Raw genomic sequence first — 25,206 nt, 5'->3', positions numbered from 1 at the left:
GGCTTTCCCTCACCTTTCCCATTTCACATTTATTATTAATCGTATTGGAGGATATTTCACCCCCATTGATTTCTAGACAGAATGGAAGGGAGAGTGACACACAGAGAGAAACATTGATGTGAGAGAGACACATTGATTGGTTGCCTCCTGTACATGCTCTGACCCAGCCAGGGATCGAGCCTGCAACCAAGGTTGTACCCTTGACTGGAATTGAACCGGGGACCTTTCAGTCCATAGGCCAAAGCTCCAACCACTGAGCAAAACTGGCTAAGGCCATATTTATAATCTCCCTTCTCTATTCTGTGATGTTGTTTGGAATCAGGATACCAATAGAGGATTATGCTCAAAAGTTACCTGAATTAATTATTTTGTGTGTGTGATTGCAGATGGTTTCACTTTTTTGTTTGTATTTAGATTTTTTCCTCCTTGTTGGTTTCATTTAGTTTTTGAATATGTAAAATATTTGTATTGCTCAAAAGTCAAAACTAGCCCTGGCTTGGTAGCTCAGTTGGTTAGAGCATTGTCTTGATATGCCAAGGTTGAGGGTTCAATCTCCAGATTAGGGCACATACAAGAATCAATCAATGAATGCATAAGTAGAACAAATCAATGTTTCTCTCTCTCCCTCCCTTAAATCAATTTTTAAAATGTGAAAACTAGCCCAGCCAGCATGGCTCAGTGGTTGAGCGTCAATCTATGAACCAGGAGGTCGCAGTTCGATTCCTGGCCAGGGCATATGCCTGGGTTGGGGGCTTGATTCCCAGTCGGGGGCATGCAGGAGGCAGCCGATTAGATCAATGATTCTCTCTTATCATTGATGTTTCTATTCCTTTCTCCTTCCTTCCTCTCTGAAGTCAATAAAAATATATTTTAAAAAAGTCAAGACTATATAAAAAGTATATACCTTTTAGTGTCCTTACTGAGCAAACGAAATTGCTACACAATCAGATGCTTTCGTACACACACAAAGTCACCAATGATCTATTTTTAGTTTGTAATTTGGACCCAAGTCCATGAAGTAAAAAGATAATTTCTCTATGTCCTCTATCTATGTAATTTTTCTTACATGTTAACACAGGAACTTGAGAAATTCTTGACTTCCATTCCTTAATGAATGAAAATGTGAATGCATTAAAATAAAATATCTTAAAACAGGACAGGATACTGACACATAGTGTCCTTCTGGTGATTTACGTAGCATCAAGCACTTCTATAACTGCTCAGGACCCTGTGGTGCATTACCAGAGGGTAGCTGCTGCATCTGAGAAGGTGCCTGGTCTGTGGGGTGAAGGGAACGGGATAAATTTACCTGGTGACAATCCCATTTTCTGCAAGAATGAAGGCTGCGGTAGGATTGGCAGCCCTGATGAGGCTCTGCAGCTGAACCAGGAGAGGGTGCCTCTGCTCCGTGGTGTGACTGGTGAACACCACATTACTCACCAGGCCTGGCAATAAAACCAAGAACAGTTCAGCCTTCAGAGTCCTGATGGGCTGAGGGCTCACACCAACATGGGCCCTTGCTCCCTCCCCAGATTGTCCCTTCCAGTAGCCCCTTGTATAGACACCCCAGACCCCCAACACCAAGAGACACAGCCATCATTCTGTTCCCTTTTCTGCCACCTCTTGGAGTGCATGCCTCAACACTGTGGCTGCCTTACTTCCTAATCTCCTGTCTTCTTTTTCAAAATGCTTTTTTATTGATTTTGAGAGAGAGAGAGAGGGAGGGAGAAGGAGAAGGGAGAGAGAGATAGAAACATCAATGGGCTGCTTCCTGCACGCCCCCTACTGGGGATGGAGCCTGCAACCCAGGCATGTGCCCTGACCAGGAATCAAACTGACCTCTTGGTGCATGGGTTGAAGCTCAATTACTGAGCCACACTTTCCAGGCCCTCCTATCTTCTTAATTCTGCTTTTCAGCTGATACCCTGAGCTTCATCAGGGGGCCCTTTCTGCATCCCCTGTACTTAACCTCATCAGGAATGGGTGCCAATGACCTTCACCAGTTCAGACCACATTTACCAGGCACTAACCATGTATCAGGTGCTAACCAGTAGATTCTCAAAGTGTACAGACGAGAAGGAGTCATACACATAAACCCACAATTGCAAGGTAAGTACTAACACAGATATTCACATAATGATACAATAAGAAAGAGGGGCACATGTAATGACAGGTTGTGGGGTGGGCCATGATCACTCCAAACCTTTCTGTGAAAATACAGAAGTAAAATCCGTAACACTAAAGAGAATTTGGAAATCAGGGAAGTTACCACATTCCACCATGCCAATAAAATTATATCTTTTCCATACTCACTCCTATTTTTATATAGTTATGATCATAGCATATATACCATTTCTGCTGTAAAGAACATTTGCATTTTTTATTCAACCACTTTATTCACTTTTTAATACTGTGAAAATTTCAAACATATACAAAAATAGATAAAGTAGTGCAATGAACTCCCATGTGCTCATCACCAGGCATCAAGCATTATCAACACTTGGCTAATTGTATTCCTTCCATACCATGCCCGTCTTTTCTTTTTCCCCTGCTCCCGCACTGTGTGATTCTGAAGCCAATTCCAGATAGACCCTGTGGTGCATTACCAGAGGGTAGCTGCTGCATCCTATTATTTCATCCAAAAATATTTCAGTATATATCTCCATAAGATAAGAACTCTTTAAAAATGATTAACAATATTTTTTCAAATATGAAAAGTATGATCTGTGCTCAAGTTTCTATCTCATGAATGTTTTCTTAGAGTTAACTTTTTGAACCAGGAACTAAAGTCCACATGTTATATTCATTGATACATCTCATAATTCCCTTTCAATCTATAGTTTCTCCTTATTTCCTTGAAATTTATTGTTGAAAAATTATATCCTGTAAATTTTTCCCAGTCTGTCTGAATTTTGCTGATTGCACCCCCACAGTATTGCTTAACACACTAGCTGGATCTCTTTGATAGATTCAATTGTTTTTATTATAAGCTAGTTTAAAATTCGTTCTTCTTTTTTTTTTTTATAGCAAAGGTGGAGATTTATTGAAGAACAAGTACAGACTCCCATGTGGGGAAGGGGAAGAATCTCACAGCACAGACTCCCATGTGGGGAGGAGGAAAGAGTCCCCTCTTGTTGTTGTTTTTTCCTAACTTCTTAATTTGAATGCTTAATTTATTATTTTAAAATGTTATTTCTTGTTTAGTAATGTAGTAACCTAGGATATATGCTTTCTTTTGATTTGGTATAGAAATATTCACAACAAGTAGTAGATGGTATCATTTATCATTACAAATTGCTCTTTTAGACTTCTCAATTTTTTTGGCCAATTCAACCTTGCCATTAATAATATTGCCTTCTTTCTTTTTGTTTGCATTTGTCTGTTATGTCTTTCCCAATATTTTATCATCACCCTTACTAAGTTTTAGATGCTTCTCTTTATAAAGCACTGCATAACTAGATTTTGTTTTTGGTTTAATCTGAGATATTTTTCCTTTTGCATGTTTATCCCATTTATAGTTATGACACTTTGGTTCTGTCACCTTGTTTGTATTAGATTGTTTAATCTTTAGCAGTATAGCCTTTGCATTCTTTGATAAGTGGTGGGATTACAATCTTTTAGTTCTTATGATAGCAATTCTAACTTTTAAAAATAATAGATCTAAATCACTATTTCTTATAATGTCACGTTTAGACAGTGTCTACTGACTTTCCAATATGACAGATGCGGAAGCTGGTATATAATTAAATTCTTCCCATTTCTCCACCATCATATTCTGATTGATTACATTAATAATTTCAGTTCCTGCCCTGACCAGTGTGTTCAGGTTAGAGAGTCAACCTATAGACCAAAGGATTGTGGGTTCGATTCCCAGTCAGGACATATGCCTGGGTGGTGGGCTTGATCTCCAGAAGGGTGTGTGCAGGAGGCAGCCAATCAATGATTCTCTTTCATCACTGATGTTTATATATCTCTTTCCCTTTCTGAAATCAATAAAAAAAAATTTTTTTTAAATACACTCCATCTAAAATCAATGGAAAAATATCCTCAGGTGAGGATTAACAACAAAAACAAAAAAACAAACAAAAACTAATTTTAGTTCCTCTAATGGATACTTTTATATCTTTAAAGTGTATAACTCTTTATAACTTGATTTAACAACTTAAAACTTTATTGACCTCCCCCATTGGAAGATGTAAAGAGAGTTCTCTCTCCTGCTGTCCTCCTAATTTTTTGTTAGATATAATTTCATTTATAGGTTTTTAAGATTTTCAACATTTATATTCCACTTTGTAATAGAATTATCACAGGTGTTATTGTTAATTCTATAACTAAGAAGATTTTCCCAGCAGGTGTGGCTCAGTGATTGAGCGTCAACCCATGAACCAGGAGGTCACATGCCTGGGTTGCAGGCTCAATCCCCAGTGTGGGGTGTGCAGGAGGCAGCTGATCAATGATTAATGATCCCTCTCATCACTGATGTTTCTATCTTTTTCTCCCTCTCCCTCTCTGAAATCAATACAAATATATTATTAAAAAAAAGATACATGCCACTTAACCTCCGAAGGCAGCTGCCATAGCAGCTATGGTATGGGCACTCACATGCCAAAATATATCCCTCATAAAACTCTAAGCAAATCCCATCCATCAGACAGCCATCTGAAAAGGTTTCTAAGGCTACAGTATATACATATTTTTGGTATAAAACTCAAAGTACAAAAAGGTATTCAGTACACAGCTTCTTCCTCCTGCCTCTGCACCCTGAGCCCTCGCTCCCTTCCCCAGAGGCAAGCACTGATAACCAGTTTTGAGTAGGCTTCCTCAGACAGTCTATGCATATACAAGTATATAGAAATATACAGAATCACATTAAAAAAAAAACCCTCACCAGAGGATATTTTTTCCATTGATTTCTAGAGAGAGTGGAAAGGAGGGAGGAGGGAAAGAGAGAGAAAGAGAGAGAGAAAGAGAGAAACATCGATATCAGAGAGACACATTGATTGGTTGCCTCCCACATGCCCTACATGCCCTGACCAGGGCTGGCAAACCTGCAACCAAGGCATGTGTCCTTGACTGGGAATCGAACCCAAGACCCTTCGGTCCACAGGCTGACGCTCTAACCACTGAGCAACCGGCTAGGGCCAGAATCACATTTTTAAATAAGCTTCTAACACACTCAAAACCTCTACTGCTGCCCTAGCCTATTTCGCTCAGTGGATAGAGCATCAGCCTACGGACTGAAGCGTCCCGGGTTCGATTCCGGTCAAGGGCACGTACTTCGGCTGCATGCTCCTCCCAGCCCGGGCCCTGGACAGGGCTCATAGAGGAGGCAACCAATCGTGTGTGAGTTTCTCTCACATCAATATTTTTCTCTGTCTTTCCCTCTCTTTTCCACTCTCTCTAAAAATCAATGGAAAAATATCCTCGGGTGAGGATTAAGAAAAACAAAACACCTCTATTGTTAAGGTCTCCATGTAAGACCTAGTTTTGGTAACAGCACATGATTAGAAATTCAAATGGAGTAAATGTTAGCATTTTGTTTATTCCATTTTAAAAGGTTCCTTGCATGCCCTTTCTGTTCAGAAGCTTTAACATTAAGATGGAGCATCTTCAACCTATATAATTTTGTTAACCTGTGTCACTCCAATACATTCAATAAAAAGAAAAGAAAAAGATGCACCATCTTCAGCCAGAGTGTCAGGGAAGCCTGCTAATGAAGGTGACACTGTGCTCCCTTTCCCAGTTAGAAAGGTCACTCTGGAGGCTGCAGGGGAGACAGGAAGGACAGCCTGGTGAGCTAAAGCCAGAACCCCATGCGCTGGTGCAGCCACAGGAAGTGACTGGGGCCTCTGGAAACAGAGTGAGGCAAGGTGAGGAGGCCAGGCTCAGAATGTGGCACAGTGGGAAGCAGGCAGGGTTCTAGAAGGCTCAGCACATTCCGGAGATGGCAGATACAGAAGCCGGATGCTGCAAGAGGCCTGTCAGATTCCCAGGGGGAGAAGATGAGAATAGCTGTGGTGGGTCTTGCAGTGAGGAGCCAGGAAAGGCTCAGTAAAGGCTAATAAAGGCCTTAGGATTCTGTCTAGTATCTTCTTGGGCCAAAGAAACTGGAGTCAGACTAGTGCAAACATGCCAACCTAAGCAGTGTATACTACCAGGGTCACAAACAGGCCTGGTCCGTCCAGGAAAAGGTGAGAGGTACTCTGCCCGAAGTACTGTCTGCCTCACAAGTACCATCATAGGCAAACCCTGTGGGCTTGGAATTCTAGGTCAAGAACTGGACATAGAAAAGGGGCTTTGCTTTATAGGGAAACAAGCAAAAGGATTATGCCTAGCATTCCTTAGGCCAGCTATGCAAACTGCCACCTGTCAAGAGGAAATGCCATCTGTGTAGCAGGTGCAGCAGTTATCTGGAGCTCAGGGTGAAGAGGCCACGGTGGGTGTTTTCATTTTGCTTGGCTCAGGAGCTTCCTTCTGTTTGTACCAAGGAGTGGGTACCCAGATTTGGCCAAGGTCTCACCAGTCTGGCCCATTCCCAACAGTGCCCAGACATCTCTAAGGTCTATCTGACCATCCTAGTCTGGGGGAAAGACTTTCAGTAGCCCTGGAGAAAACAAAGTTTGCCTCTTTTATCTATCTATAGATACTTTTAAGAGAAGTGCATGTTAGTAAAATGTGTTACTCTGCATTCAAGGCAACATTATAATGGGCCCTGCTAGCTTTTTAAGCACTGAGATTATTTCCTAATCCTTATATTTCTGTAATACACATCATCTTGGGACTGCAATACAGTCCTTTTCTCATTGTAAATAATCCTTTGCTGTAAAAGCAATGAATCAGAGAACCTGACTCATGAAAAGGAGCAAAGGGAAGCAATATGCTCCCTTGGGACATGAAGTGTTTGTCTACTGGTGTCAGATACCACCTCCAAGGGAGCCACTAAATCACCGAGGAGAAAAATACAGTTGACCCTAAACAACTTTGGGGTTAGGGGCATTATAGTAAAATAAAGTCTGCATATAATTTTAAAAAATCGATTTCAGAGAGAGGGACGAGAGGGAGAGAGAAAGAAACATCCGTGATGAGAGAGAATTATCGATCAGCTGCCTCCCACATGCCCACAACTGGGGATCAAGCCTGCAATCCGGGCATGTGGCCTGACTAAGAATCGAACCATGACCTCCTGGATCATAGGTTGATATTTAACCACTGAGGCACACGGGCTAGGCTACATATAACTTTTGACTACCACAAAACTGAACTACTAATAGCCTACTGTGAACAAATAGTTAACACATATTTTGTATGTTATATGTATTATATATTGTATTCTTATAAGCCAGAGAAAATAAAATGTTATTAAAAATCATAGAGAAAATACATTTACAGTATTTATTAAAAAATATCTGCATATAAGCAGATCTGCACAGTTCAAACCTGTATTGTTCATGAGTCAACTGACCTTGCCTCCCCCCCCCCCCCTCCGCCAGGCAGCCCATGCCCATGGTGAGCCAGGCCAGACCAGTCCACAGGGTTCCCTGGGCCCAGATGCGAGGGGAAGATATTTATCAAGGCACTGTCACTGCACAAGCCCCCTGGAGTTCAGAAAACAGCGTATGTGGCCCCAAGATCGACTGCCCATATCTGATCACATCCCTAGCCTTATACAAGCACAGAATTTGACACAAGTTGCCTTTGAACACTGAATTAGGAGACAGTGATATTGAAATATTCCTACTAAGTGCCAGAGAGAATGCAATTTGTCCTGTTCAGGCTCATGACATTGAAGACAAAGCACTTGCCCTTTGCCAGGGCAGCCCAAGCATCTGTTATTTATGTGCAAAAAAAGCAGAGGGTCACTGAAAGTGTCAAGGAGCCAAGGACACTAGGGTGGCAATAATGTGGTGGACAGGAGCTGACTACAGCCCACACCCGTGGCTTTGATGCTGACTACCAAACATGTATCTGAGGACCAGACAGCTCTCCTTGGTTATCTTCCAGTCCTTTGTTTTTTCCTGTGCTTTCTATTTCAAGGACAGGCACCACCAACCTTCCTAATCTCTCAAGCTAGAAACCTAGGAGTCATCCAACATAGCTCCGTTTTCTAACTCATGTCCCATATGTAACCTATCATCATATCCCACTGACCCAACCTCCGTAAGATCTCCTTAATCTCTACCTGGTGTAGATACTGTGAGTATCTACCTCCATTCCACTCAGTTTCTGGGGTGCAATGCCTGTAAAGCCACAGGGGCCTCTGGAGGCGGGACTTGAGACTCCTGGTGCAGCAGTCCAACTGCACATTCCTCCCGCCAGTGACCCGGCCTCCTGCCCTGTGCAGCACCCAGCTCAGCTGTTTCCCAGGACAACATCTCTGGATCTCTGGTATGCTCGGCTGTCTCCGCTCCCTGTGGACTGGCAGTGGGCTCAGCAGGGCAAAACTCTGCTGGGGACACCGAGTTATTTCTTTGTCTGATATCTACTTGCTGGGGTGGCTCAGGAAGCCCAGAGCCCAGGTCTTCTGACAACAATGAGCATTTTATCACCACTGCAGGAAACTTAGAATTTATTCTGGGTCTCCAGGCACCATAGCTAATATGACAAAAAAGTGCTGCTTCTAGGGTTCCAGACAGTAAGACAATGCAAAGTTGAGTGTAACCTACAGGATGGGTGGATTTTTCTAAATGCTACCAAGGAGGTATGGAAAATTCCAGTGTATGTAGGGGGAATATTAAGGGAGAAGGTTCTATTCTCTCGGGCCACACTCTGCACTCATGGGATAGGAGAAATGCAAGATCTTGATGTTCCAGTGGCCAGGAATACCTATTCAGTCCACTGATATTAGTTGGAAGGCAAGGGCAGATTTAAGCCCAGCTCAGGAGAGGTGTTGCCATGGCAATGTGTCATCATTAAGAGACCAACTCTGGAAGAAATCTGCCGATCAAATATAAAAATAAAAGATGTCAAAGTTTTCCCTGTACCAATGTATTTGTTTTAGATTTTAGAATGGTAGGTAGGAGAATGAAGAAAAGTCTGTTGCATCTAAACAGAATCTGAAAGTCATGCAAACAGGAGTAAAGCCCATTGCTTACCTTGTGAACACTGGTCAAGACATTTCGGAAAGAGAAATCTAGGGAGGAAAAAGAAATATTTTAAAACCATAATGTCAGAGTTGTCATTATTTCCCACAAAAATGAGCATATCCCTGATACCTAAGATGATTTCCTCGAGGGGCAAGCGGCAGAAAGCACTGAGCATTAGGATAGCCATGGCTATGCAAGAGGTTTTCACAGCTTTGAACCAAAACAGGGTTCCTTAAACCAGGAAAAGTCCCTACGTGGCCAACTCTTTTTTTTTTTTTTAATATATTTTATTGATTTTCTTACAGAGAGGAAGAGAGAGGGATAGAGAGCTAGAAACATCGATCAGCTGCCTCTTGCACACCCCCCACGGGGGACGTGCCCGCAACCAAGGCACATGCCCTTGACCGGAATCGAACCCGGTACCCTTGAGTCCGCAGGCCGACGCTCTATCCACTGAGCCAAACCAGTTTCGGCACATGGCCAACTCTTGGTGGAATGCTGAAGAGGGGATACCTACCTGAGCATGGCCAGTCTCTAGACTATAGGAAACAGAAAGAGAGCTGGCCTTTTTTTTTTTTTTTTTTTTTAAGGTACTGTCTTCATAAAGGGGAAATTCAAGGAAAATGAGAAAAATTACATTCACCTAACTCTAACAGGGGCTTTCAGTACCAAAGTTGCCATGTTTCCCTTCATGTGCGCACTAGAACCCTGTTTCCCCTTTAATCCCATTCTGACTTCTAATAGTGAATGAAAAACAGGAAACTGACTGGACCACAACTGAAGCCGGTGAGGGTGACTGATCCAAAGTGTGAGTTAGTTAATAACTGGAGCTCTGTAGGAAGCCCCAGAGAAAATCCCACACCCTTAGTGCTTTAAAACTCCTAAAACATCATAGTGCTCTCCTCAGGGAAGAACAGTAACACTAATGAGAATAGCTGCCTTTTGTCTTACTACAGGGCTGGGCCCTATGCAAGCAGTTCACATATCCAATCTTGTTCTGTCTTTACATCCACCCCGTTAAAAGCTGAGAAGAATGGGTGTAGGATGACTAAGCAGTCTAAGCACTTTGCCCAAGGCTGCACATGAAGCTAATAAGTGGGAGGGCTGATGCAGGGACCCAGGTCTGCTTGGCACCATAGAGCTCCTGTTTTCTTTCCCTGCAAGTGGGATGCTTACTGAAGCCACACTTCTGAACTGTTTCTGGTCTATGTGGCAGGTATTAATGCTGTTCAAAACACTGGGGGGATTTTCCTTGGTGGTGGCGAGTCTTCATTCTTCTATTTGATTTCTAAAAACAGCCAGGCACACATCATTTGGAACCGAATTTGGTGGGTGAGTGAGCTGGATGAATACCACTTTTTGGGCTGCTCTTGCCTGACTACCTCATGGGGTCTGAAGAATTTCAAAGAGGAACCCCCTATGTGCTCTGAGCAAGGTCAAGAGCCCTGGAACATCCACACCAGAGTCTCCCAAGAACAGAACTCACTGACTTCCCTGCACTCACCGTTCACTGAACGTCCTCCTCCCCTACAGCAAATATATTGTTAGAAAGTGTCTGTCCCCATCAAGTGCTTGTGACCTGGCCTGAGAGTACATGCCCTGAAAGGCCCTTCTTAGCACCCTGCTTGCTTCTCATAGCCAGGCATTTTAGATAAGGTTGAGCAGAGTTCCCCCTTAAGGGATCTGAGAGGGCCTGGGGTCATCAAGCTGCTCCCTTTAAGCATCTGCAAAGAAAATATTCAGAACACACGGATTTGCATATACATATGATTCCCTGAAACTGGAATACAATTTCTCATATTTTGGCATTTTGGAATCCTGGTCCTTCAAATTCATACTCTGGCTTTCTTTTTAATTCAAATAGAAGTTATCACCACTTCTTTATAATTTGTATAAAATTGTATTATACAAAGTATTTTTTATTATGGTACTTCCTACTCTATATCATGATTAATTATGTACATGCCACTGCTGTGGCATTTGGAAAATTACTTAATTTTTCTGAGTGGCTCTCTCATAGTAAAACATGACAATGAAGCCTACCTTAAAGGAGGATTTAGAGAAGTAAGAGGAGTAAAGCATCACAGTGCCGGACAAACAGAGCAAAATAAATGTTGGCTCTCTCATCCTCCCTACTAAACTGTAATATTAAAGAGTGCCTGGCTTAGGAGTCTTAAACATAGTAGACAAGTTCTGCACCAACAAACACTGAAATAATGCGTATACTATAGTGGTTGCTGACCAGCTCTTCCTCTGAATAACAAAAATAGCTGTGGTTATAATATACTCCTAAGTCTTATGTAGGTATGGTATCATGCATTTTCTCAAGTTCCAACCAAGTACCTGATTTATATAAAATTTTAGTCAATTAATAAATGATACTGATCTAATCTGCCCCAAAACATGTGTCCCAAAATTCTCATGTGCATATCCACAAAAATGTAGATTGGGTTGACTTGTTCCTTGCTGCCCCTTCAATGATTAGAATGGTCCTGGCATACAGCAATCACTCAATAGAAATTCAATGAATGAAACCCACTAAAATAAAGACATCAGGCAAATCTCACATAGGTCCATCCTGAATCTAGTCCACCTCCTAGATTAAAGAAGCCATACTAAACCCCACGTTACAGAAAGAAAAAAGCAAGACTTCTATGCCCTATTTCCACCTTTTTTTTTTTGAGAGAGAAACATTGACTTGTTATTCCACCCATTCGTGCATTCACTGGTTTGCTTTTTTTTTTAAATTGTTCTTATTGATTTTAGAGAGAAAGGAAGGGAGAGGGAGAGACAGACAGAAACATTGATGAGAGAGAAACATCAACTGTCTGTCTCCCGCTTTCCCCCTACTGGGGATCGAGATCACAACCTGGGCATGTGTCCTGATCGGGAATTGAACCTGCAACTTCTGGGTGCATGAGACAATGCTCAACCAACTGAGCCACACCAGCTAAGGCCATTGGTTGTTCTTATATGTGCCCTGACCGGGATCGAACCTGCGACCTTGGCACACTGGGATGATAAACAACTGAGTTACCTGGCTAGGGCTCCCCAGACCTTTTATATCTCTTCCTTGAGCTCTCTCTACCCCACCCTGCTAGCTCCTATTCTCCTGAATTTCTTTTTTCTTCACAGTTTAGAAGAGTATTTCTTTGGGCTAATTTTTCTGAAGTGTAACTTCCATCTGTTGTTTCCTTATTACTATCTTTTCCTACTTTTTTAAAAATGGTAGTATCTATGGTAGTTATCTAATCCCATGTTAGACCTCCTTCTGCTTTAATTCATCTTTTAAAAAAACAAGAAAAAGAAGAGACATGAATGGTAGAAAGAGTCGCATGTTAAGAGTCAGCATGGAAGTCCACAGTACAATGGTGATGCTCAGCATTCATTACAGTAACCTAACCTAAGACAGAAGGAGCAGAACCAGGATCACAGAAAATGAAAAGAGAGAACGGCGAAGTCATTTCTTGGGATCAGATAAGGTGATTAGGGACATAATTTCTAATGTAATTTCTATGAGAAATTTAAAGATACCAAACTTGTGACTCAAATAGGAAGGGAGCTTTTTCAGGTGACGGTCTAAGGATAGATCAATCAGTTACCAGGGGATAATAATAATAAGGACTAGCCGGAAAGACCACATGATTACAGACCTGGGATATACTCCACTAGGCTAAAGGGAGAGGAAGTTAAATAGCTCTGAGGAGACAATGTAATGCTTGAAACTCTCCCCACTGAGGAATGCTTTCATGATGAAGCAGGTAATTCCAGACACCACTGGGGCAGTGTGAACTGTAAAACCCACTCAAAAAGGCAATGTGGAAATGTGAATAAAAAGTAATAAACTTATAATACACTTAATTAATAATATCTCTCTGAGGAATCTAGTCTAAGGAAATTATCTGAAATTTGAGAAGTTTATATGGATAAAGGTGTTCCTACTGTATTATTTATAATAGTGAAATGTTGGAGACATCCTATGTAACAGTGGTAAAATGATTGAGATAATTATGTTCACCCAAACACATAATGATTATATAATAAAAATGTAATTACCAGTGTGATACAAGAACATACATATGTTAACATATATGTTTGTTTATAGGTTAACCTAAGAAGAAGAAGAATATAAAACTGGAAAAAAGCATGCACATAAAAAGATCAGAAAGGAAAGAACAAAGTTGGAAGGATCACAATACCAGATATCAAGCTATATTACAAAGCCACTGTTCTCAAAACTGCCTGGTACTGGCACAAGAACAGACGTATAGACCAATGGAACAAAACAGAGAACCCAGAAATTGACCCAAGCCATTATGCTCAATCAATATTTGACAAAGGAGGCAAGAGCATACAAGAGAATCAAGACAGTCTTTTCAATAAATGGTGGGGAAATTGGACAGATACATGGCAAAAAAATGAAACCAGACCACCAACTTATACCATAAATGGATAAATAACTTAAACTTAAGACAGGAAACCATAAAAACTCAAAATGGATAAAGGATTTAAATGTAAGACAAGAAACGATAAAAATTTTAGAGGAATACATAGGCAGCAAAATATCAGACATATGTCGTAGCAATATATTTACCGATACAGCTCCTAGGGCAAAGGAAACTAAGGAGAAAATAAACAAATGGGACTACATAAAAATAAAAACCTTCTACAAAACAACAAGAAAGCCCACTGCATGGAAGAACATATTTGCCAATGTTATCTTCACTAATAAAAGATAATTATGCAAATTGACCATCACTTTGTAACACCCACTAGCCAATCAGGAGTGGGTATGCAAATTAACCCGACAAAGATGGCAGTGGCCCCACCCCCCAGCTGCTCTGGTCGGAGCAAAGATTCCTGCTGGAGCGAAGACGGAAGGTGGCGGCCAGAACGAAGGCCTGGGTCTCAGATGCCAGGGGAAGGAAGGCCTATTGCATGTATCTTCATGCAACAGGCCTCTAGTATCCAATAAGGTCCTAATCTCCAAAATTTATAGGGAATTCATACATCTTAACAAAAGGGAGATAGACAATCCAATCAAAAAATGGGCAAAGGACTTAAATAGACACTTTTTGAAAGTGAACATATAGAAGGCCAAGAAACATATGAAAACATGCTCAAAATCACTAGTCATCTGAGAGATACAAATCAAAAAGACAATGAGATATCTGTCAGGATGGCTAACATCAACAAATCGACAAACGACAAGTCCTGGAGAGGATGTGGAGAAAAAGGAACCCTCGTACACTGCTGGTGGGAATGCAGACTGGTGCAGCCACTGTGGAAAACAGCATGGAGTTTCCTCAAAAAATTAAAAATGAAACTCTCATTCAACCCAGTCATCCCACTTCTAGGAATACATCCCAAGAAATCAGAAACACCTATCAGAAAGGACATATGCACCCCTATGTTCATAGCAGCACAATTTACCATAGCTAAGATTTGGAAACAGCCTAAGTGCCCATCAGCAGATGAGTGGATTAAAAAACTGTGGTACATCTACACAATGGAATACTATGCTGCTGTAAAAAAGAAAGAACTCTTACCATTTGCAACAGCATGGATGGACCTGGAGAGCATTATGCTAAGCGAAATAAGCCAGTTGAGAAAGATAAATATCACATGATATCACTCATTTGTGGAATATAATGAACAACATAAACGATGAACAAGAATAATCCAGAGACAGAGAAGCATTGAACAGACCATCAAACTTCAGAGGGAAGGCGGGGGTAGGGGGTGGGGGTGGGGGTAAGAGATCAACCAAAGGACTTGTATGCATGCATATAAGCATAACCCATGGGCACAGACACTAGGGCATGTGATGGGGGGTGGGGGAGGCTGAGGAGAGGTCAATGGGGGGAAAAGGAGACATATGTAATACTGTATGTAATACTTTAAACAATAAAGAATTAAAAAAAAGATCAGAAAGGAATTCACAAGTATTATAATAGTTATATTGAATTAGTGAGATTATGGATGAACTATTACCCAATTTTCTTTACTGTTCTTATATTACTCCCAAAGTTAGAAAAAAAAAAAAAAGTTCCCCGTTTGGTAGTGAGAATGAGTGTCATTAACTGAGGTAAAAGTGGCTTTAAGATGGCTTCACCATATGAAAAAGTATCTTTGAGAAACTCCAAGGGCCTTGGGACACAGGCCCCTCCCATGCAGTAAAGACAGAGAAAAGGCTGCCCTGGGCATTTCTTTCTGGGAGATGCTGCTCCCAGTTCCACTGCCTCTTCAGCACACAAAGAAAAGTGGGGAGAGGCTGCCAGTCCAAAGGGGTCTTCTAGAACCGGGCACTAATCCAGTAACAACTGAGCATTTATTGTATATAAGGTAGACTGATGTGTTCCAAAAGACAAACACATGAAGATGTGTCTCCTGCTAGTGTGTTGCTTTCTGTACACTAAACACACCATGTCCTGTGGGCTGGAGGTAGTCTTAGGAGTGTACCTGTGCTCCATGTAGCAGCTCAGGGGCTCCACACACACTGTGATGGCACCAATGGTGAAGGAAGACTTGACATTTGAGTCTGGATGGGTCTGCAGGGCCTGGACAACATCAATAACATCTGTGTAGCTGAGGAAAAAAAGGGAGTGGTTAGTTTACTGATTGGAGTGGCGGAGTGGGGCGGGGAAAAAGGAGAATGCCAAGTGGCTTGAGCAAGAGTGGAAGGAGGACCAAGAGGAGCAGCCTATGATTGGGTTCTTGGAGTCACCCTACTTCATGCTTTGGAGCCACTGGAATCCATAGTGTTTCTGCATTCCCGAGTTCCATTAGTCCTCATAACTGTGCAAGTGTGGGTAGAAGTTCAATCCCCAAACCCCAGGGTAAAGGTAAGTCTGCACAGGTGACTATGGGGCTCTGAGGGTGGACTTGGTGTTCTTAGGCCTGTTTTCTGATCAAGTTAGGAGCTTCTGCATTGGTCTATTTTTCTTAAAATAGCTCTTTCCTCTCCTTCTACCTCACAGAACATGTAGGCAAGAGAGAAAAGGGGGTTCATCAGGTACCTCTCCAGTTTGGGAGATGCGTGTCAAATACCCTTGCATTTGTATATCCTGTCTGGAACTCCCTCCAAACTCCAGTTGTGCAGAGTCAAATTGACATTTTCACTTAGAACTTAATATGTTCATGACCCAATTCCCCCACACCTGTTCCTCCCAAGGCCTTGTCCTTCTCAGCAGAGGAGAACACTCCTTCAGCTGCTGGGCCAAAAGATTTGTCTGGAGTCATCTTGACTCCATTTTTTTTCTCAATCTTTTTACTTAAAAAAAAAAAAAAGTATATATATATATATATATATATATATATATATATATATATATATATAAAATATTTATTTATTTATTTATTTATTTATTTATTTATTTATTTATTTATTTATTTATTGATATAGAGGAAGGGAGAGGGAGAGAGAGATAGAAACATAAATGATGAGAGAGATTCATTGATCGGCTGCCTCCTGCATGCCCCCTACTGGGGATCGAGTCCACAACAATTGAACTGTGACCTGGTTCATAGATCAAAGCTCAACCACTGAGCCATATTGGCCAGGATGTAATATGATTTTTAAAAAAGATTTTTTATTGATTTTTAGAGCGAGAGAAGGAGAGCGAGAGAGAAACACTGATGTGAGAGTAAAACATCTATCAGCTACCCCTGTTTGTCCCCTACCAGGATTGAGCCTACAACCCAGGCATGTACCTTGACCAGGAATTGAATTGGTGACCTCCTGGTGCATGGGACAATGCTCAACCAAATGAGCCACACTGGCTGGGCTGCTTACTGACTTTTCATTTTTAATTTTTAGGAGGAAAGAGGAAGGGAGGTTGGGAGGGGAGAGAAAGAGAGAGAGGAAGAGAGAAGAGGAAAGGTGATGAGAGGAGAGGAGTTGTTCCACTTATTTATACATTCATTGATTGATTCTTGTATGTGCCCTGACCAGAGATTGAACCTGCAACCTTGGTGTATTAGGACGGTGCTTTAACCCACTGAGCTACCCAGCCATGGCTCACTGGCTTTTTTTTTTTTTTTTAATATATTTTATTGATTTTTTACAGAGAGGAAGAGAGAGGGATAGAGAGCTAGAAACATTGATCAGAGAGAAACATTGATCAGCCACCTCCTGCACACCTCCTACCGGGGATGTGCCTGCAACCAAGGTACATGCCCATGACCGGAATTGAACCTGGGACCTTTCAGTCCGCAGGCTGGTGCTCTATCCACTGAGCCAAACCGGTCAGGGCTCACTGGCTTTTTTTGAAAGTTTCTCCCCCTGCCTGTGTACAACCATGTGGAGTTCTCTCCACTGGTTCTGCAGTGTCTGAGTGGGCCTGGATGCCAGGAGAGACCCCCACATTGCCCACACTGCCAGGCCCTTATGCACACATGGTGAGCAGGACTGATGCTTGCACGCTGCCTCAAATCTCTTTGTGGTCATGTTTAATAGATATAACTCTCATGGTTAAGTGTCCCAGCCTTGCTCCTCAGCATGAACTTTTCCCTGATTCTAAAAAAAAAAAAAGAAGAAGAGTCTTTGGAGCTTTTTAAATTTCCATATTTGGTAGGAGCCTATAGAAACTCTCATTTCTTTTTTTTTAAAAAAATATATTTTTATTGATTTCAGAGAGGAAGGGAAAGGGAGAGAGATAGAAACATCAATGATGAGAGAGAATCATTGATTGGCTGCCTCCTGCACGCCACCTACTGGGGATGGAGCCCGCAACCTGGGCACATGCCCTTGACCAGAATTTAACCTGGGACCCTCAGTCTTCAGGCCAGCACTCTATCCTCTCAGCCAAGCCAGCTAGGGCAAGGCTCTCACTTCTTAGGGTAAAAAAGAACTGAAAAAGATTTATAGCTGTGGCCGGTGTGGCTCAGTTGGTTGGGTGTTGTCCCAAGCACCAAAAGGTTGCTGGTTTGATTCCAGGTCAGGGCACAAGTGGGCAATGCTGGAAGCAGCTGATGGATGTTTCTCTCTTACATCTATGTTTCTCTTTCCCTCTCTCCCTCTCCTTTCCTCTCTCTCTATGAATCGATGAACTATTAAAAAAAAAAAAAAGATTTACAAGCCAGTCCTGCAGATTTTGGTCATTCTAACACAATAGGTTTACCCTTAGAGAGGGTGACTGGGGAATTTCCAGGTTTTCAGAGCATTCCATTTATCTTCATTTATTTTAATGAAAAAAGAGTAGAAACAGGCCCCAGGCTCCTTGGTGAGGCCAGCGCATCTACATGATGCATCACCGCACTGCAGCCAAGAGCCCCTGTGGCAAGAGAGGAAGCCCTAAGTGTCATTCACTCTACTTATTGAGGGGTTCTGCTAGACCCTTCCTCTCTCCCCAGCCCCTGCCTTAAAGCAATCATACTGGGCGTGGCCTCCAAACAGAAGGAGGCAGTCCTCACCACAGAAGGAGCAGGCCACTTCAGCTGCCAGACTGCATCCGGCCACTTTGGCTAAACTGCCTGAATGCATGATGAAGGCAAAAAACTGGTTCTTCATGTTTGCCTCTTTTTTGTCTGTACTACCTTTATTAAAAATAAAACCAAAACCAAAACCAAACCCCAGCAGGACTTGAACTTTCTTTCCTCTGAAATATACAGATATCCCATTCAAGTGTCCTTTGGGCTCTGTTTTATGTTTGCAATTTAAGCCTAGACTTTGGGAACATGTTTTACATTAATTCAATTTTTAAAAATACATTTTTTTATTTTTTATTTCAGAGAGGAAGGGAGAGGGAGAGATAGAAACATCAATGATGAGAGATAATCATTGATTGGCTGCCTCCTGCACACCCCCTACTGGGGATTGAGCCCGCAACCTGGGCTTGTGCTCTGACCAGGAATCTAACCCGTGACCTCCTGGTTCATAGGTCAACTCTCAACCACTGAGCCACACCGACTGGGCACAATTCAATTTTTGTTTTTAGAGAGATACTTAGTTTTATTTATGTAATTAGTTAATTAGTTAATTAATTAATTTTTGAGATACTTAGTTTTAAATGTAGATAATTTAAAGAATGATTTTACAACCTTCCAAAGTATAAACAAATTCCTTAAAATTAATTTTTAAAATTTAAATTTATCCAGTTTTACTTATTTGTGTGTTATATGTACGTCATTCCATAGAATTCTGTCACCTGTGTAGGTTCCTATATTCACGACCATAGTCAAGATACTGAACAGCTTCACCACCATAAGGATCCCTTTTATAACCACACACACCTCCCTTCTGTCCTCCCACTCTCATCTCTAACTCCTGACAACCACTGTTCTGTCCTCCATTAAAAATTCCATAATTTCAAAATACATTAATTTTTATAGTAACAACTAATAGCTCCACTTGATGTCAAAGCTCAACACCACTTCCCCCACTGCTGCAGTAAGTCAAATGGTACCAGGCCACTCTAGGGGCAAAATAAAACTCAGCCCCAACCACAGGTTTACCCCAAAGAATCCTATAAATGAAGATTAATGTAACATTAAAGGAATACATTCTCGATTTGAGAAACCCTTGGGGTCACCCTTCACCAGCAATCTCAATACTGGGCTCGGAGGTCCAGCCCCAAGGAGATGGACATTCACAAAGGAGGCTGCCACAAGTTCCCTGCTGAGCCTCAAGAGAATAGGCCCAGCCTGTAAGGACAGTGTCTTAGTGAGAGCCACAGCATTTAGCTGGTATCCTGGCTTGAGTCTGTTAGGAAATCTGAGGTCCCTAGCATCCCAGGGCTGTGACTGGGCAAAGGCTGTGTCTGAGAGGACAAGAATGGGCTGGCCGTGCACTGTCACTGCAGTACAGAGCAGCCAGCACAGCTGACACTTTTGCAGACTTGCACAATCAGAGACAAGGAATCAACGATGGTCTATGAAGTGACAGAAGATGGAAAATTACCTCAGCCGCACAATGTTAAATTGACAAATTTGACTCCAGGTCCATACCCCTACTGACTCTCAACTCTGACAGGGGTCAATCTATTATTTTAACCATTAAAAGCAATGGAAAAAAACAGAAGGAAACAAGTGGTTTCAAACTCAGACACTTGCTCTGTGGCTTCCACAACCTCAGCCCACAAAGGCGCTGACAGAAGGAAAGCCCAGGGCAGGGTGAGAACAGGCATGAGGAAGAGGAATGATGCCTGGTGGGGTGCACAGCCTTGCCCATTTCCCGCTCAGGACCACTGACCTGGCTTTCCTCCAACTCTCACCATTACCTGGGCCTATTCTTTACTGGAAACAATCAGCCAATTGCAAATAATCATTATTACAAGCACAAAAACCAGCATAGCACAAAAGCAGTTTATGAGAACTGCCATAAGAGTCTTTATCACCAACCACAGTGACACCAGTGAAGAGCACGGCCTGCATTTCGGCACAATCTCCTCTAAGGGGGTGATGGACCTGCATGGGGCTCCTTCCTGGAAGGCCTTGCAAGAGGTCAAGGGAAGCTTCTTGCAGCCAGGGTGCTGGGAGCAGTGGTACACACTGTTGAACCTGTCCTCTCAGGGAGCTCCTTGTTCAGCTGGACCAGTGGTTGGCAACCTCATTAGTCAACAGAGGCAAATATTAACAGTACAACGATTGAAATTTCTTTTGAGAGCCGAAAACCGACTTCTGCGCATGGGCCACAAAGTTTCAATCGCACTGTACATGTGCACCCGCACGTGGTATTTTGTGGAAGAGCCACACTCCAGAGCTGCATGTGGCTCGCGAGCCGCAGTTTGCCGACCACTGAGTTGGACTAATCAAGCTCTTCACCGACAGAATGGTGAAGCATTATCTTCACTAATCGAGCATCCTTCACCTCAGGATGGTGGGGCTGGAGACTGCAGAGTGTGGGGGCTGTCTCTGCCACTCCATATGAGGGAGGGCTGAAACAGGTGAAGCTCCTTCGCCTAAATAGTGAAGGAAGAGGTTTAGGGATCACTATTGTTATAAGAATTATCAAAGAAACTTACCTAGAAAACCTCCCTAATTCCTACCTTTTGGCAATATTATGATGTTAAAGTCAAACTTAAAACTTGTATTTGTAAGCTACACCAGCCACTCTAGGTCACAGGATGGCAACAGGAGTCCTTGCTCATTTAAGGCCTCTCTGTGTAGCGCAGACCCTGCTCATACACATGTGGAGTTTGTTCTGTGCCCTAGGTAAGCTACACATTAAGTAACAGCAGTGGCAAGGTCACCACCTACCCCACTGTCCCCAGACTCCCAGTGCTCACCCTTGTAACACCACCAACAATCTGGTCTTCTTGCGGATGTAGGCTGACTGGCGGGCAGAGCGGTTCCGCTGGGCCTCCAGGGCACTGGAAAGGTACTTCTGGAAATGGGCAGCATGAAAACACTCAGAGCCATCCATGACTTGGCGGTACACCATCCACCTGGAAATGGCAAGTGTGATCTCACTGTGGGCACCACCTGAAGGCCTGGCCCGGCAGCTCAGTCGTGGATTCAAATGTCAGACATTTGTACAGGAGAGAGCCTTCAGGAGAGAGCAATCCTGGCACCAAGAAGCAGGCAGAGGGTACTGGCTGGGTGCGGAGCCCCCTATCTTGACACCACTGCCACTGGAGCTTATGACAGGAAACTCCTTGCCACAGGGAAAAAGGCCAATGGACTTCAGAGCTGAGAAAGACTCCTGGCCAGGCAGTCACTTCCTAAGGACCATTCAATACAATGGCTTCAGCCAGGTGCACAGTAAAATGCTTGCTGAGAATAAGAAATGTGCAGAGTGAAGAATTTAGACTGATTGCAGAACAAACGCAATGGTAATGAGGGAGAAACTGGTTAACTACTTAGTACTTATATAAAGGAGGTCCAATATCTCCCTCACATCTCTCTAAAACCTGTCTCTCCAGCCTCCACAACCTCCCACCAAAAACTCCCAAACCTCTGGGCCACTGCAGTCTTCTCAATCCCTACAGCCTCTGGCAGGATGCCTTACTTTGAGGTAGACTGACTAGATACCAAATGCCTGGTTCAGTGAGCAAGGGTTGTTTAGTAACCTGCCAGCCAGGTGGAAGTGATGGATGAATGGTTTCCCAGTTTCACCTGAGCCAACATGTCCCAGCTGCACATGAACTCACGCAGTCCCAAGTTTTAACCACCCTGGCCCTGAACTGCCTTGCTGACAAGGCACACTCCCAGGCCTTCGCCTGTGCTGGTCCGGCTGTTACAGTGCTCTTCCAGATACCCAGGGTTCATTCCCTCACTTTCTCAGGCCTTTGCTTAAATGTCACCTTCTTAGTGAGTGAGGTCTCCCCTTTAAAGCTGGAATCCCTGTTCCCACCCCCAACCTCCCAGTCCAGTGATCCCTACAGCCTTCTCTGCTTTATTTTTTCCATCATACTTTTCACTAGCTAATACACAATTTTCCTTATCTGGTTAATTGTCTTCCCACAGGAGAATATAAGCTCCATGAGGGCAGAGATTTTCGTGTCTGTTTTGTTCATTTCTCCTCCACACTTAGAGCAGTGCCTGGCATACAGAAAGTGCTCAGTACAAATGTGTCAAATGAATGGATGGATGATGACTACTGTGCTGTTACCAGTTACACCAAAGGTCAGTACACGTCCAAGGTTTCCCTTTCCCCAAAGCAAAGGCGGCAGCCATACTAACCTGCCATATTCCTTATGCAGAGTGACCAGAAAAGCACAGAGCTCGCTAGCATGACATCCCGGGAGGCCAGTTACAATGCTGATAATGACCTACGTGAAAGAAAAGCCATGTGGGTTTGTGATTCATTTGGGAGGCAGTATTGTGTGAGAGAACAGACTGCTGGAGCCAGGTTCTGTGAGTTTGAACTTCAGCACCAGCACTCACTAGCTTTGTGATGAACTTGGGCTAACAATAGAACCTACCTTTCGAGGTAGGTGTGATGATTAGAGTTAATATATGTAAAGTGCTTAGACCATTGTCTGGCACATAGCAAACACTTTTTAAATTTTGTATTAGTATTAAAATTTCCATAGAGCACGCTGTGATTAGATCAATTAAAATACAATGAAAAATACTAGGCAGAAAGGAGGTCTGGGACCAAAATGCCATAGGCTCAACTGGTGTAGTAACCTCAGCCAAGGAGACCAGTGGCACTGTAGATGTTTTTGTCTGGCTGCCCTGCCCTCCAAGTTGCGTAGCCTGAGCTGAGGAAACAAACTGGTGTAGGAAGCATTTTTGAGTCTTTTTTTTCCTCTGAGGTTTTTGGTTTGTTTGTTTTTTAACATATATTTTACCCTAATAAAAATGATTAGTGGGGTGAGGTACTGAGTGCTGCAAGGAGAATACATTGCAGGATACTAGGCATTAAAAACTGGTTTGGGATGCAGGTGTCAGTTTCTTCTTACAACTCAGCTCAGAGCCGGTTCCACTTCTCTTTGCTATGCTCAGACTGACCGCTGGAGAGTAAAACGTCCACATGTAAGGTTTTGTGAAATGCTTGCACATTAAAGTTGCCCAGCATGAGGAGGAGCTGAATTCCCTGAAGCAGAGGCTGGTGGTGGCCTTTTGTCCTTTGAATTTTGATGGGGAGAAGAGGACCCAGGCTGGACTGTCCCAACTTTAATACACAACCATAAGAAAACAGGGCCCTCTGCAGGCAGACATTGTAAAGCAACTCAAAGAAATTCACTAACAAAGAGGGGTCAAGCAGGGGAGGAAAGGAAAAAGTGACATAGTGTGGCAAGGGCCTCTTTAAGTATGTGCTTTATCACAATACACAAGACTCACCTGGACAGGCCTGGTCACAAACAACTTACACTAAAGCTCAGCGTGGTGGCACTCACCGGGCAGCAGAGAGATGGCAATGGCTCCCTCCTCTTTTTGGGAAGCAGAAGCTCTCCCACCTCCCCTCTGACCAGGCCCCTACTGTGTATCCCTCTCTGCCTCTGTGGGGAGTATTCCATGTAACTGAATTTTTGTTTATCCTCCTCCCATCCAAATTTCCTTTTCTCAGTGCCCAGGCCTCAGCCTCTCAAATCACAGCACACATGCTTATAGCCAGACACCTTATTTTAAGGACAGTCCTACGGCACCTTTTAAAATACTTTTTATTGATTTTTAGAGAGAGAGATAGAGAAAAACATTGTTGTTCCACTTATTTATGCATTCATTGGTTGCTTTTTGTATGTGCCCTGACTGGGGATCAAACCGGCAATCTTGGCATATCCGGACAACACTAACCAACTAAGTACCCGGCCAGGGTCTCCAGCACCTTTAAACAAAATATAACAAGTAGGCATTTTCATTTTTAAACTCCTGCCTAAGGGAAAAACGAGGCTTCTAATTGCTTACTGATTCTATTTTCTTTTGTAGCTGAGCGTCTTCTAGATTTTCACAGAAAGTCTGTGAAATGCCCTCTTTGAGCATATGAAGACATATGGCTTCAAAGAAATGGTGGGAGGGGTTAAGAGGAAGGGAGTGTGAGGTGGGAGCAGATTAAAATCCACTCAGGGATGTTTATACAGTATCAGCTTACCTTAGTGATGCCAGCAAGGCCCAACTAACAAGGCCCATCCCCTCATTAAGCTCAATGTGTCACCCACTGCCAGGTAAGTCCTTGTCACAACCAGAAAGAGCTGACCGCATGAGAGCACTGAGCAAGAGTTTGAAAAGCCTGGAGAAGGAAGGGGAGGTCCCGGCAAGGTGCCAGAGTTTCATTACTGCCATAGGCTTGGCTGGGGTTAATGTAGATGCCTGTACACATTGCATAGAGCGGGTTTCATGTGCATCATTACATCAGAATCCAAAGAGGTGAAGGAGCGTATAAAAGGGACTCCGCCTGAGCTACTCTTGTTAACTGATACAGAAGATCAAGGACAGACTATCAGGGTTCTCTTCCCATGAACTCCCAGCAGATTTGGTGAGCTGCTGTACCTTGTCATTTTCTACTCGGTGAGTAGGGTTGATTTCAGTTTGCTGCAGCAGGACAGGGAGATGGGCCCTCATCACAGGCTCCTGACTAACGCTGCTGATGGCGAAATGCTGGAGAAACCTAGAAAAGCAAGATAATGCTCTTGTGTTAGCATCACCAGCCTTGCCTTACTGTGCCCATCCACATGAGAAACTCCTTATTTACTTGATGAAAAAGAAACCTTAGAGAGATTCTCTCTAAAGAATAAAA

General features: G+C 42.9%; 1 protein-coding gene across 2 annotated transcripts in view; it reads right to left on the bottom strand.

Moving 5' to 3' along the window:
• Positions 1-25,206, bottom strand: part of DNAAF9 (dynein axonemal assembly factor 9) — a 130,825-nt gene that overhangs the window by 15,357 nt on the left and 90,262 nt on the right. For both annotated transcript variants that reach the window (XM_079784898.1, XM_079784899.1), the window contains exons 25-30: positions 24,960-25,077; positions 22,707-22,795; positions 21,311-21,469; positions 15,546-15,671; positions 9,093-9,130; positions 1,310-1,445 (exon numbers count right to left, since the gene is read on the bottom strand). In XM_079784898.1, coding sequence (XP_079641024.1) covers positions 1,310-1,445; positions 9,093-9,130; positions 15,546-15,671; positions 21,311-21,469; positions 22,707-22,795; positions 24,960-25,077 — 666 coding nt within the window. The remainder of the gene's footprint in view (positions 1-1,309; positions 1,446-9,092; positions 9,131-15,545; positions 15,672-21,310; positions 21,470-22,706; positions 22,796-24,959; positions 25,078-25,206) is intronic.

The sequence above is a fragment of the Cnephaeus nilssonii genome (assembly GCF_951640355.1).
Source record: "Cnephaeus nilssonii genome assembly, chromosome: 11".
Taxonomy (NCBI): domain Eukaryota; kingdom Metazoa; phylum Chordata; class Mammalia; order Chiroptera; family Vespertilionidae; genus Cnephaeus; species Cnephaeus nilssonii.
This window is presented reverse-complemented; position numbering and strand designations above follow the sequence as displayed.